Consider the following 14,098-nt stretch of genomic DNA (forward strand, 5'->3'; position numbering starts at 1 on the left):
TGCTCTGCAAGCTGAGGTTGCCCAGAGAAGCTGCCCCATCCCTGGGAATGTCCAAGGCCAGGTTGGAGCAGTCTGGGATAGTGGGAGGTGTCCCTGCCCCTGGAATTTGATGGAGCCAAACCATTGCATGACACTCTGGATCACCCAGGAGAGGTTCACTTTCTGTGGGAGCCTCACTGGGGCTCTTTGCTTTGCTCCAGCTCTGGATTTTCAGGCGTGTACCAAAGCAAGAAGTTAAATTTTCAGTCAGGCTGTGGAAAGGCTGATCCAAGTGGGATAACTCTTTTCCCAGGTTGTTTCCATTCTAATCCAGCTCTGCCCATTCCAGCAGCTTCACCCTCCACGCAGGATTTTGTGGGGAAGCTCCACAGGGCAGGGTTGGATAAAATGTCAGGCAGCTGCTGGTGCGAGTGTGCTGAGCTCCCTGCAGTGCTCTGCTGGCTTGAAGCTGGAATTCCCAGCTTCTGTTCCTGCCCTGGAGAAGTTCTCCATAAAATCCAGGTGGTCCCAGGGCATTCTCCTCACACTCCCCGAGGAAGCAGCTCTCTGTGGCCTGTTTTGTTGGCTCCTTAGTGAGAAATTATCTCCTGGCAATTGTTAACCAAGTTATCGCCCCGAGAGTTCCTCTTTGGCCATAAACTGCCCCATTTTGGCTGTGGGACAGGTGTGATAAGTGAACTGCCTGTTCCCATTAAGGCTTTATTTCCAGGTGTTTCCATCAAGTGGTGGTGTGCTGGTCCAGGCTCCCCAGGCTGAATAATCTCTTTTAGATATGACTTATTTCCCACTCAACTGGATGTGCTTTAGAAACTCATTATGAATTATTGCAGTGACGAGGCGAAAGGAAAGGCACAGTTTGATTAAATAATCTTAATAATAAGGAAATGAAATATTAAAGTCTCTCCTTGTTCTCTGACACTACTAACAGCTGCTAAGTCTGCTCAGATTTTGCCTTCATCTTAGCTCTTGTTTGGTCGAGGAAGTGAGAAAATGAAACCCTAATGATGGTTTTCCAAACTCCTTCTGTTCCAGGTGGCAAATCTGAGTGCCAAGGACAGCACTTTCACACTGAAAGATTGTGTATACAAAGAAGTGCAGAAGGACTGGCCTGGCTACTCAGAAGGAGATCAGCAGTTGTTGAAAAGGATCCTCGTTAGGTAATTATCCATTTTCTTCTCTGTGATATCATCCAGGCAAGGTTCTGTAAATCAGGGTGACCAAGGTGTGTAAGTTGAGTGAGTGACTTATTTTGACATAATTTTAAACTATCCATCACCCAGGGACCTGTAGGAGTGGACTAAACTTGAATATCCAAGTGGATTCACTCTTCACATCATCCTGGGCTGTCTTTAAACCATTGGAGACAAATCCTGGGGGAACTGCAGGGAGCAGAGCTGGCAGAGTTAACACTGCTGCTCTGAAATCCTGGGGGATGAGGTGATTAAATGTCTCCAGCTCAGCTCTCCTTTGAAACTCTCCTTCCTTTTTTCCACATCTTCCTGTGCAGGCTGAAGTGTTTCATCACCAAATCTGAGATTTGGTTGGAATCGTGGCTGCGTGGAAAAGCAGGAGGTTGTTCTGTAGGGATAAATCCCTTCAAACTCCTGCTGGTTGTCCTGCTTGGAGTGTGATCTCTGTTCCCATCTTCCCTCCTGGAACAGCCCTTAACTGACTCAGTTCATCCTTACTGCTGAAATTTTTTTCCCTCTAGGGATATTTTCCTTAGGTGAAGCCTCCTGGCTGGCAGGGAAAGAAATCTCCCAGTTTTACACAGAATTCTGCTCCCACTATTGATATTTTTCAGTGCCTCGGTACAGATTTTGTCATGCAGGCAGAGCTTTTACTTGTGCTTTATTTTATTGCACTTTTGGTTAAGCTGAAGCACAGTGTGCTCTGTTTGAGCACTTCCCATGATTTAAAAGCACAATTGACTCGGGGATGAGACTTTTTAAACCAACAGAAAACTTAAACTCCAAGTACTTTGACATGCTCAAGGAAAATTAAAACTCATTTAAATGGCCTTGATATGAAATTATAATTAAAAGGAAAAATACAACTGCCATGCAATCTTTATGGCTTTCAAAAAAAAAAAAAAGTGATTTTCTCCCTGTAGAAAAGCCATGTTTACTGCTTTTTCTAGAATTGTGGCATTCACTTGGGCAAGGGTCTAAAAATAGACCTTGGAAAGGATGTATTCAACTGTACAAACAAAGCCCTGCTCAGGCAGTGCAGGTAATGAGGCTCCAAAATGGGCAAAAAAACATCTTGGGTTGAAGACAGGAGACAACCAGAAAAGGGCACAGGAGGCAGCGGGGTTTGCATCACCAACCCCTTGTTCCAGGTCCTCCTGGATTTCAGGGCCAGTGGCCACCCAGTGCCTCAGCAGCTGCAGTAATTTGCACATCTGCAGGACTAAAGCTGGGTCTAACTGGGCTTGGCTTAAACCAGCTCGTTTTTTCCTCCTTTTTTATGCTTTCCATCCCTCTGTCACCCTGGAGGAGCCTGGTCTGTGGGAGGTGCCCCAGCCTGTGCCTGGATGAGCTTTCAGGTCCTTCCAGCCCAAACCATTCCAGGATTCTCCGAAATCTTTCCCCCGCTGAACTCGCTGCTCCTTAAATCATTAAATCCTTAAATTCATGACTCCTTAAATCCATAATTAACAATTAGAAGGTGTGACAAAGCCACCCCCCAAAAGCCACTTTCACTGGGTGTTTGGGCAATATCAGTGTCCTCGTGATCACCGTACCCAGGTCCTTTCCTTGAGTGGATCTGTGGCTGCTGGGGTTGTTTTAAATAAAATTAAACAAAGCCAGGCCAGTGGTGACACTGCAGATGTCTAAATATTGCTGCAACACAGCCCAAGGTTCAAGCTGAGGTTAAAAGCCAAATCTTGTCAAGTCCTGGGTGTTATCTCTGAGATAAATCTTCCCAATGTTTAAAGGATATGAGGGAGCTTTAATGCTGATTCCAGTTTCTTGTGGGAGAATTTAAAAGTGCGTTATTCAGGCTCCACAGCTCCTGACAAACTGACTGCAGAGCTGCTTTATTAAAACCTTTAACCCTGAATTCTGGGGTGTTTTTTTTTTTTTTTCAGTTTGTCAGCTGCAACTTGATGCAAGAGTAGGGCTCTTTTTTTTTTTTTTTTGGATGATTAATTGAGGGGCTGTCTGGTGTCAGAATTGTTGGGCAAATTTGGTGGGCTGGAAAAACACTCTGAGATCTGCAGAGGAGCAGAGACCCGGCCTGGAGGGGAACTCAAGTGATTCTAATTGTACTTTTTGTTGCTACAAAAGGTGTTTTTTTTTTAATTTGCCCAATACCACAAATACAGCCCAGAGTAGCTCTGTTTTGCATGATGCAACTTAAAAGTATTATTGGGAAGCCCAAAATGTAAATCCCGGTGGACCAATAATACCTCAGGAGTTCCTGTTATAATGCTGCTTTTCCTGGACCCAGAGGAGCTCGCTGCTGAAAGGGCTCCTGTTGCCATAAAATGTTGTTTTAATGATGCTAATGAGTGGGAGAACTTATTCCTCAACATCTGAGCTTCAGTTTCAGCCCCTCTTCAGTGAGCTTTGCTTTCTGAGTTGTCTCAGAAAGCAAACACTCAGCAGAAATTTGTTTAATTAATGTCTCCCTGAGCTGTATTTCAATCAGCAGGAATAATATCTGATATCCTCTGCACCTTACAGTTCCATGCCACTTTCGCTGATCTCCGTGTGAATTATGTTTCTGAGGCTGGAATTAATTTGTTTTAATTCTTACGTCACCAGTTCAAGAGAAAAAAGGTAAAATTGTTGAAAAAGGAGTTCCGTCCTCAACAGGGAATCCTTTCATGTGTCCAGGAGCTCAGCCTGTTGGTCCAAGGTGGCCAAAGAGCCACAAAATGATGGGAAAGCAAGAAGGAGATGAGGAATTCCAACTGGTCACTGATGTTTTCCTGCAGTAGTTTTCTCCTTCCCGGGTTCTGTCAGAGACCAGAGCCTGGAGCTCCTTTAGGCAGCTCCAGCAGAGCTGGAGCCCGGGAAGAGCTGGAGGTGTGCAGTGCCAGCTGCCCCTGGCACGGGTGTGAGCAGCCCCCGGTTGTGTTTTGCAGGAAGCTGTGCCAGCCCCAGAACAGCAGCGCTTTCCAGGGAGAAGCTCCTTCCCTGAGCCCTCCGAAGGACACCCTCAACTCCAGCTCTCCCCCTCAGGTGGGTGATCCCCCTCCCAGCCCTGGGTCCCTGGGCTCCTGATGGATTTGGCTGCTGGGTCCAGGCTGAGCTGTGCCTGTCTGCACCCTGTAATCACCTGCTGCCGGGTCAGGAGGTCCTTGGGGTTTTATTTCTCTTTTATTAAGTTGCAGTCTCATTCTGGCTTTCCTCAGCATCTGTTTCTCCTCTGGACGTGGCTCAGAGAGAGCCTGTGGGGAGGATCTCCGACAAGGAGGCTCAGGTTTAGTTTTAAGGGCTAAATTCCTTTTGCAGTGCCTCCATCCCTCCTGGAGTTCCTGGGAGAACGAGCTTGTGTTTTCCTCATTACTAATAATTGAGTGGAACGAAGCTGTAATAAGCAGCTCCCAAACATGGCTGAGTTATGAAAACCCCTGACCTTTTGCAGCCTAATTGCCGTGACAGACCAGGGGCAGGTTGGGCTGCTCCTGGCTGGGAGATGCCAGAGCAGGGAGCTGTGAAAAGAACACTTTGCTGCTTTTTCCATGGCCATAAACCACACGGGAGCCACGTTTGACGCGTGTCAGGCAGAGCCCTGTCCCCACTTCTCCCAGTATCTCCCAGCACAGGCGTTGCTGGCGTTGTGAAATGCTCTGCCTTCCCTTCTCCCCGTGTGGGTCAGCCCAGACAAGTTGGGTATTTATTCTTCTCCTGCCAATGGAATGTGTAATGCCTGCTTGTCTGGACAGACGCACCGAGGATTAGTGGCAAAGAATATTAACAGGTAAAGAAATTATGTGCTCTCTGGCACTGAGAGAGAGGCAATTCTCTGCTTGAGAACAAGGACTGTGTAACTTGTTTGCCAGGTAGCTGATTCCAAATCCTCTCCTGCTCTGCTGTGGGCATGCTCCTGGTGAATGAAGAATGATCACCTTCGAGTTAGCTCGGAAAGATCCCGGTCTTGTGTCATTTTTTAAGGCTGAAAACTCATCTTGTTCCTCTGGCTGTCCGTATTTTAAAGATTCAAAGTCTTTAGGGTGAGGTTTTGATCTCTCAGAATGACCCAGCTGAAACTTTGGGTGGTTGGGTGGGTTGGATTCAGAAAAGCCTGGTGAAACAGGGACAGTCCAATGTGGAATATAAATGTTTCCAGCATGATTCTGTCGTGTCAGACAGCAAACCACAGCGTTATGAGCTGTCACTCTTTTAATGCTCTCTGGCTGTAGTTTCTGTTTAGAGAAATGGTTTGTAATGGGTGCAGTGCCAGCAGAGGATTGGGATTTGGTAGGCTGGAATGCAGAATATTTTGGGAAGGTTCAGCTGCGCAATGAAGGTGAAGAAGATGGGTCTGGTAATTCTAGCAAATGGATGTATATAACCCTCCTAAGCAGAGAGATGAGTTTGGAGAAGCTGGTATTTGTTGTTTCTGGGGACAAGGTTGTAAAATGTGGCAGATTTTTGAGCTGTGTCACCTGTTCAGAGCCCTGTGGACGGGGATGGCCCCTCCTGGGGGAGATGGACACCGGGAGCTCTGGGAGGTGATGTCGCCAAGCCGGTCGGACGTGCTGTCCTTGCCCCTTGAGCTCAGTGGCAGAACCAGCAGCTCTTCCTTAATTACCCTGACAGGTGGAAAGAATTCCTGGCACTGAGCAGTGGCCTCAAGACCCCTGAGTTAGCAAAGAGAGAGAAAATCCCAGGAGAAAAAGAGGGAATTAGGGGCTGCTCCAGCCACCATCCAGCTGCATTTCAGCCACGGAACAACATTTCCATTCGCAAACACGTCGTGATCCTGCCTGAGACAGAAAGAAAATAATGGATTATCCAAAAGAAATACACAGAGCTATCACTTGTTTTCCTCTGGGCACGAAATAATCTTTGGCTCAGAGCTGTTGCAGCCCCAGAGCTGCCAGGTGGGCACATACTGAGGGCTGGCTGAGGTGGTTTTGGCTGGGCTGAGCCTGATGGATGGGTTCTTCCATGGAACAGCTTTTCCAGGCTGGAGGCAGCTGCCTCCGAGGTATGGGCACAGCTGGGAACCACTTCCTTCTCTCCCCTTGCTCAAAGAAGGGCTGCTCAGGTCGCGTTGGCCCCTGTGACGTGGCTTTCTAGATGTCCCCTTTCGCCTGAAATTCTGAGAACTGAGCACTTGGCACTTCCTCCCCTCTGCCGGGCAAGGCCTCGCTCTTGAGAAGAGGAAGGAGCGGGGAAGGGGCGAAGCTCTTGGCCACAGAGCTGGGAATAAAATGCAGAACTGGTGAATCCCTCCCTGCTCCGGAGGGCTGAGCACGTTTCTCCTTCACAGGGACTTCGGGGTGCTCAGGACAGATGTTTTTATCCCGGAATTGTTTGGGTTGGAAGGGAGATTAAGGATCATCCAGTGCCAGCCCTGCCGTGGGCAGGGACACCAGTGTCCCACCTGCTCCGAGCCCTGTCCAGCCCGGCCTTGGGCACTGCCAGGGATATTTCCACTCTCTGAGCAGGAGAGGGGCTGCGGGGTTTGCGTTCCAAAGGGATGGCTTCGAAAGAAGCTGCAGTGAGAGCGGGCTGGGGCTGTGTGTGGATAATGATGGGGGAGGTCAGGAATTGCTGATGGGATTCTCCAAGCTGTCCCACCGAGGTGTGGGAAGCAGCTTGGGATGGATCAGCTGCTTTTCCCGGGGATATTCCCTTCTCCCCTGTCTTGCACCACCACCTAGTGGCAACACCCAGCTCCACTCGCTCACCTTCCAGCCGATTTATTCCTCCTTTTTCTCCCCACTCCTCCCTAACAGAAGCGACCCTTACCTGCGGAGTTCATCGACCCCCTGGCCAACAAAAAGCCCAGGATCTCGCATTTGGCTCACCGAGCGCAGCCCACTCTGAACGGGAAGCTGAATTCCTCCAACGGGAAGGACAGCCTGGGCCCCCCTGCCCTGCCCGTGCCTCTGCCCGAGCCCGTGGGCTCCAGCTCCTCCCTGCCGGCCCTGGAGCTGCCCCGGCCTCACGACCCCCTCGCCGATGTCAGCAACGACCTGGCTCACAACGGCAGAGACTGTGAGAGCACGGAGCCTCCCGAGAGACTGAGCCACCCCCTGCCCACAGACTGTGCCCAGAGCAGCAAACACAACTGCGGCTCCTACGTCAAATCCAAGAAAAAATCCAAAAAGCACAAAGACAAGGAGAAGGAGAGGAAGGAGAAGAAGAGCGAGGAGAAGTGCAAAGAGGAGAAGCAGAACTGTGAAGTAATAAAAAATGCTGACTTAGTTAGTGTTCCCCAGGAGCAGGTCCCAGGTGAGTGGGGGCCCGGAGGTGCTGTGGTGTTGGCTGGGTGTGATGCCAGGATTGCCTGGAGCAATGGGCACATCCTGGACCGTCCCAGCTGCTCTGGGGACCCAAATGCCAGCGCTGTCCTGCCTCCAAACCACCAGAGGTGCTTCCTCTCCACACTGGCCATCAGGTTTTTCCTGTTTAACCTTTCGTGCTGTTTGGAGCTGCCTCAGAGCGTGTCATGTTTCTCCTGGTTAAATTAAAAGCTGGGATAATCTGTGGGGATGAAAGGCTGGGAGCAGTGGGAAGAGCAGTGCAGCGCTTGTGTTGGCTGTTGTGATGACTGTTGTTTGGGTTTTTAATGAAAAGTTACTCACAAAAGCTTTTAAAATTGGCTACAAAAGGAATGATAGATAAACCTGGTGATAAATGCTGTTAAAGCAGTGGGGAACCAGCTCTTCCAGGCTGGAAAAGCTTCCTTACATCCCACTGGGGCTGGGGATTTATTTATCCAAGGGCTGACACAGCAGTGAACCTCCACTGAGGTGGGGTGAAAACATTTTCCATCAAGCCACTCTTTCAAAGTCAGGTCCGTGCACCCTTAGAAGCCAGAGCAGAGAATATTTCTTGGCTGATCCCATCCATTCCTTTTCCTGCTGTTTCCATGTTTTCTGCTGTTTGTTACAGCTCCCCAGGGCACTGGGACTTTCCCTGCAGCCTCTGGGAATATCTGTTAAATTCCTTTGTGCGTTTGCCTTCACCCTGTTACTATTTTCTACATTCCCCTTCCTGCTTGGTGCATGAAAACCCTCCAGTTGTGGCTCCAAAAGGACAATATTTTGAAGTGGAGACTCGTTTGCTGGATTCCTGGGAAGGGGGAGCTTCTCAGGCTGTTGGGATGGAGCTGGTCCCAGCGCTCCCCTGCCCCACAGGCTTTGCTGCAGTGACAAAATGCATTGTGATGGCTCAGCAGTGATTGCTGAGGACAGTCTGTGGGGCGTGTGGCACTGCAGAGCTGAGAACTCTTCCACTTTTGTGTCAATCCCAGGTTTTTTCTGTGCATGTTGTGTTTCTTCCACGTTGTTTCTCTTCCCCATGAGCCCCTGGAGTGGTTCTGGAGAGACACTCACACATTCTCTCTTCTTGTCTTCAAAATACCCAAATTCCTGGGAAATTGCTGAGCCTCCTCCACCACCTTTTCTGCCTTTCTTTGCTGTTAAATTCCCGGATTTTTGTTCATTATTAGGAGTTGGGGTTTGTTCCTGCTGCTGTTTTGAGGTAACAAATGCGAGCTGGACTGGGAGCAATCATAAACAGGATGTGGTCAGTCCTGCTTGGATCCTGGACAGCCAGAACTGGGATGTTTTCCTTCTGTGGGTAGCACCAGCCTCATCCTGCTCCTTCCTCAAATTCCCCCTGGAGCTGTAGGGAAGCAGAGAATCACAAAAAGTTTGGGTTGGAAGGACCTTAAAGCTCATCTGGTTCCACCACCTGCCGTGGGCAGGGACACCTCCTGCCAGAAGTGGGAGTTGCTCCCAGGAATTTTGTTCCAGAGGCTCTGGAGGGACCTGTGGGGTCTTTTCAGTCAGTAGATGGCACTCACAGGCAAAATAAACCTCCTGTGTCCCTTCCCTTCCACCATCCTTGAGCCCTGTTTGAGAAGAAGCAGGAGGAGCTGCAGCAGGAATTTGGGGTTGGGATGGTTTCAGAAGCACGGGGTTTGTGCCATCCTCTCATCCTGCTCAGGAAAGCTTTTCCGTGGAAATTCAGAGGAAATTCCATCTTTTTAAGGATGCAGTCAGGGTACTGCTGACTCAGGTTGTGCAGCTGGATCTGGTGAGGGTTTGGAATGTAACACACAATTTGTGGAAAATATCCCTTTCCAAGCGTGGATCCAGCTGCTTTCCTCCTCCACATTTATCCTGCAGTGCTTGGTGGATGTGCAGGATGAGTCTGCTTTAGGTTTATTCTGTTCTTCCTTCAGTTTCTGAACGTTCTTTAATGCCTGGGTTTGTGTTTGGAGCTGCATTCCAAAATCCTCTCTGTGGTGCCCTGCAGGACTCTGGGTATTAATTCAGGAATCTCAGCCTGGGTATCCCCAGAGGAATCTCTCAGGTGTGGAAGCAGGAGAGCAGAAGGTTCCCCTTGCCCAGCTCGGCTCTCTGGGCTCAGGGCTGTGTTTTCCTCACTCCCAGTGGTGCTCTTGCTGTTATCCCACTGCAGGCACTGTTTATCCACCAGTTAAATTCAGATTTTTTTCGCTGCTCGGTGCACAGGCTGATGTTGGTGGTGTTTTGCTGACAGACAAATACTGGAGCCTTGAACTTTCAGCCACCTTGTTGTGGCTCCTCTGCCTCTGTCAGTTCCAAGCAAAACAGAAATCCTTTAGAATTCCATAAACTGTATATCGCAGGCAAGTTTTACGAGTTTGAAGCTGAATTGCAGAGAGCTTTGAAGTTTAGGAACATCTATAAACAAATCTTTATTTTTTCAGGTTTAAATGGAACATGCAATAATTCTAGTGTACCAACATCAACTTCAGAAATGCCAGATTATTTATTGTAAGTATGTTTATCAGTTGCTTCATCACTTTGGGATCATGTTTCAAGCTAAGAAATCAATGTGCTGGGGATTTTTGTTGGACTTTTTGTGTTATTTGATAGAACTTCGTTAGGTGGGTGTCAGAAAAAGAGTAAGCCCAGCTCTGCAGATTAATAGTTGAGACTAAACTTGATATCAAAGCTGGTTTTTACCTCCTTCAGGAGTTCAAGGTTACCTCCTATAAATTAAGTCCTTCAAGAAACATTTCATACCTTAGAGGGGTTTGTAAGGATTAAACATCTCCACGTTCCAGCTGGAAACTTTGAGAGGGAATAATCTGCTTTTGTGCTGGGGAGGGCAGGGCAAGGGAAGGATTTGGGGTGGTTTGCTAATTCTTGCCCTCTTCAGAGCCAAGATCTTCTCCATAGGGCACTGAAATATTCTTTCCTGGGAGGCTCTAACCCCTGGGTTAGGATCCGAGTTGTTTCTTGTCTCTTTAATCAGATCCCCTCGAGGTTAATTAAACAACCAAAGCCCAAAAATCCCTGTGAAGGAAGCCCAGAATCTGCATAAACCCAGACCTGTTCTAAACAAAGCTTTGGGGTGGGGAAAAAAGTTGTAGCTGGGGGGAAAAATTCCCTGTGCACGTCCCAGCCTTGGGGGTTGTTTCCATCAGAGTGGTTTGGCTGTGCTGGGATTGCTGGGAGGGCAGGGATGGAGGAGGAGGAGGAGGAGGAGGAGGAGGAAGCTCTAGGGCAGATAAAGGTTTCTGCTTTGGCTTCTGCTTTGCTGGGCTGGATCAGCCATACAAACAACCCCTCCAAGGTGACATTTTTTAGAGTTATTCCAAAGAATTTGGGTGGATGGTGGTGGGTTGTTTTTTTTTTTTTTCTCTCACCCACGTGCTGATCCCTCCCAAAATGGGATATTGCAGCTCCTTGGGCTCTCCCCAAAAAAACTGGGAGAGGTTTCTGAGTTCTGGGAGCTCTGTGGTCTCACCCAGTGTGATCTGACTGGGCTGTGCCCAGCTCCTCAAATTCTGAGCTGTCACTGCTGTTTGATGCTTCTTTATCCTGGGTGGATGGTTCTTCATCCCAGCCCCCGGCAAGAAGTCAGTTCTAGAAGTTTAGAGCACTTAAAAAGTTAAAGCACTGAAAGTTCCCCCTTAATTTTAGGCCTAAATCAGCTTTTCCATGTTCAGGCACCACACTGGCCCTGCTGCAGCCAGAGCAGGGAGGCAAATTAGAGCTACCACCTACCCAAAAAATGAGTTTTACCTTCAGAGAGGGCTGTAAATATCAGCTTTAATGGCTTTTTGTTGAGCAGAATAACTTCTGAAAGGCCCCCAAAGGCACATCAGTTCAACCTGAGCTCAGGACACACCGAATGTCTCTAGAAGGTGCTGGAAGTAGAGTTGCTGGTGGAAAAAAAAAACAGAATAAAGCTCCTCACCGTGGTTTCTTGTGGCGCTCTTGCCACATAATCACCCTGCAAGCGTTTTGCAATGATGGCTCAATGCTTTTTGTGTTCCTTTAAAGACTCTTAACACTGGAAGCATCATATTCCTGCTGTTCCAATGCCTGGCACAGAGGCAGAACTGCATGTTCTGCGGGCCAGCAGGAGTCAGAGGAGCTGTAGCAGCACTATCTGAGTGTCCTCCTCCACCCCCAGCTGCTCCAGGCTTGGCTGTACCTGCCCATTCCACCCTATCTGGCAGAGATAGGAAGTTTTGGGAGCAAACATTGTTTGTTTTACAGGAGGTCAAGGCAACAATCCCCGGTGGTTGCCTCCATAATTTGCTACTTTAATGCAAGTCAGGGTGAGAGGAAACGGCCTCAGGCTGCACCAGGGGGGGTTTGGATGGGACATCAGGGAGAATTTCTTCACTGGGACAGGGAATCGCCATCCCTGGAGGGATTTTAATCCGTGTGGATGTGACACTTGGGGATGTGGTTTAGTGGTGGCCTTGGCAGTGCTGGGATTTGATCTTGGAGGGCTTTTCCAACTTGAATCCCAGAACGGTTTGGGCTGGAATGAGCTGAAGCCCATCCAGTCCCACCCCTGCCACAGGGAGAGACACCTTCCACCATCCAGGGATGCTCCAAACGCTTCCAGGGATGAGGCAACCACAGCTTCTCTGGGAATTCCATCCCAGACCCTTCACAGCGAAGAATTCCTTCCCCAAAATCCCATTTAGATGATCCTGTGATCCTAAATTATCCACGATCCTGTTACCAGGCTCATCCCCCGTGCTCGGCACCGCCGCAACCCAGAGAGAATCCCCAAAAACCGATTCCCCCCTAAAACCAATCCCCCCTAAAACCAATCCCCCCAAAAACCAGTCCCCTCCCCAAACCCCATTGACCAAAGCCTTTTTCCCTGCAGAAAATACGCAGCCATTTCCTCCTCGGAGCAGCGTCAGAGCTACAAGAACGACTTCAACGCGGAGTACAGCGAGTACCGGGACTTGCACGCCCGGATAGAGCGGATAACCCGACGGTTCACCCAGCTGGACGCCAAGCTGAAGCAGCTTCTGCAGGGCTCTGAGGAGTACAAGGTGAAAAAGAGCTGGAAAAAGCTCCCTGTGCACACAGCAGAGCTGCAGGTCGCTGGTGTGCTCTCCCAGGGCTGGGTCGGTGTGTGAATTCCCGCCTCAGAACTGCTGGGGAACGTGCACACAGCTGACAGCTTCGGGGAATGCTCCTCACCCAGCTCTGTGCTGCTCCTTTTTCAGGCTGGAGCCACATCATGGGACTTGTTGACAAGGAAAGGCCTCAGTGAGACAATTGGTGTCCTTAGCCAAAAGCTGCTGGAAGCTATTAGTGTATCCCAGCCAGAAAAACTCATATTTGCACATATGGGAGCGTATCAGGGCTGGAAGGGGAGTTAGCACGGGGTCATCTGTTCCTCTGCAATCTTTGATCTTAATAATGCAGCATTATTGGGCTTGTCAGAGTGATTTTTAAAGAGTTTTAGCTATTCATTAGCTTGAAAAAGTGAGTCTCGTCGAGGATAATAAACAGATTTTTACAGAGCACCTATTGTGCTAAGCACAGCTTCGTCCCTCAAACCTCCTGCCCCTTCTCCTTGCAAAATTCCTCACTGGATTGTTTTTAGATCTTGGGGGGGGTGGGGGGGGGTGGAAAGTCAGCTGGGGCTTTGGAAATGTGAATTATCCTGGAATCCGGGTGCTTGTCACACAGGTGGGGAGTGGGGCTTTATCCTTCTGTGTCAGCTCCAGGATATCCATGGAATCAGAGCCTTTGGATCTGCCCAGGGAAGCCATGGAGGGAGCAGATTTTGGCTGGAATGTGGAGGAATTGTGTACATTGAGCCATCAGTAGATACCTACAGCAGAACTGAAAATAATACCCTATTTTTTTTTTCTCTCTCTCCCTTTTTTTTTTTTTTTTTTTGTTGTTTTTAGACCATCCACGATCAAATTTTACAGGAATATCGGAAAATTAAAAAGGTAAGGGGATGTCCTTGGCCACAGAAGGCTTTTGGGAGGGTGCCCCTGGTGTGAGTGAAAGAGATGGGCCCTTGCCAAGAGCAGAGCCAGGCTCTGAGGCAGTTCCAGCAGATCTTTGTTCAGCTCCAGCCCGCCCCTCCAGCAGATCTGAAGGGTTTGGGGGGAGCTGGGAGTGCCCCGTGGATCCTGGGGATCGCTGAGCCGTGGCCGTGGCACAATGGCTGCGTTCACCCAGGCCTTTATCTCCCCGGGGAAGGAACAGTTTGTGTCTCAGATGCACAGGCCGAGGGATAACAGCATCCTCTGGGAGCTGCTGGGCCACAGATCCCAGCTGGGATCAGGCTCTGGAGCTCTGGCCCCGGATTTTTGACGTTTGGGGCACGTAAAATGTCAGTATTTTATGCAAAGCATCCCCACGCCAGTGGGGATTTGGGTTTTTTTCCTTTAAATAAGTGAGTATGGTCCTGAGCCCTGTTGTCCTTAGGGATTTAGGAGCTCTTTGAGGAAATCCCCTGCATGTTGGAAGTTTATCTTTGTTCCAGAGCCTCTGAGGTGGGGCCAGAGGGCGGGTGGTGATTGTTGGAAGCTCAGTTAGGCCCAGCCTAACTCAGATGTGCTCCTTCCCTTCAAAGAGGGATCTGAAGAAGCTTCTTTCCATGGTTTTAAGCTGAAAGAGGGGAGGTTTAGG

At 49.2% G+C, this 14,098-nt stretch overlaps 1 protein-coding gene across 1 annotated transcript in view; it reads left to right on the forward strand.

The window, feature by feature from the left end:
- The window catches only part of ELL (elongation factor for RNA polymerase II), a 51,773-nt gene that overhangs the window by 34,472 nt on the left and 3,203 nt on the right, over positions 1-14,098 (forward strand). Inside the window, exons 6-11 of the mRNA XM_030256638.4 lie at positions 1,033-1,157; positions 4,097-4,193; positions 6,923-7,421; positions 9,892-9,958; positions 12,324-12,495; positions 13,366-13,410. Coding sequence (XP_030112498.3) covers positions 1,033-1,157; positions 4,097-4,193; positions 6,923-7,421; positions 9,892-9,958; positions 12,324-12,495; positions 13,366-13,410 — 1,005 coding nt within the window. The remainder of the gene's footprint in view (positions 1-1,032; positions 1,158-4,096; positions 4,194-6,922; positions 7,422-9,891; positions 9,959-12,323; positions 12,496-13,365; positions 13,411-14,098) is intronic.

This window comes from Taeniopygia guttata, chromosome 28 (genome assembly GCF_048771995.1).
Source record: "Taeniopygia guttata chromosome 28, bTaeGut7.mat, whole genome shotgun sequence".
In the NCBI taxonomy this organism is placed as follows: domain Eukaryota; kingdom Metazoa; phylum Chordata; class Aves; order Passeriformes; family Estrildidae; genus Taeniopygia; species Taeniopygia guttata.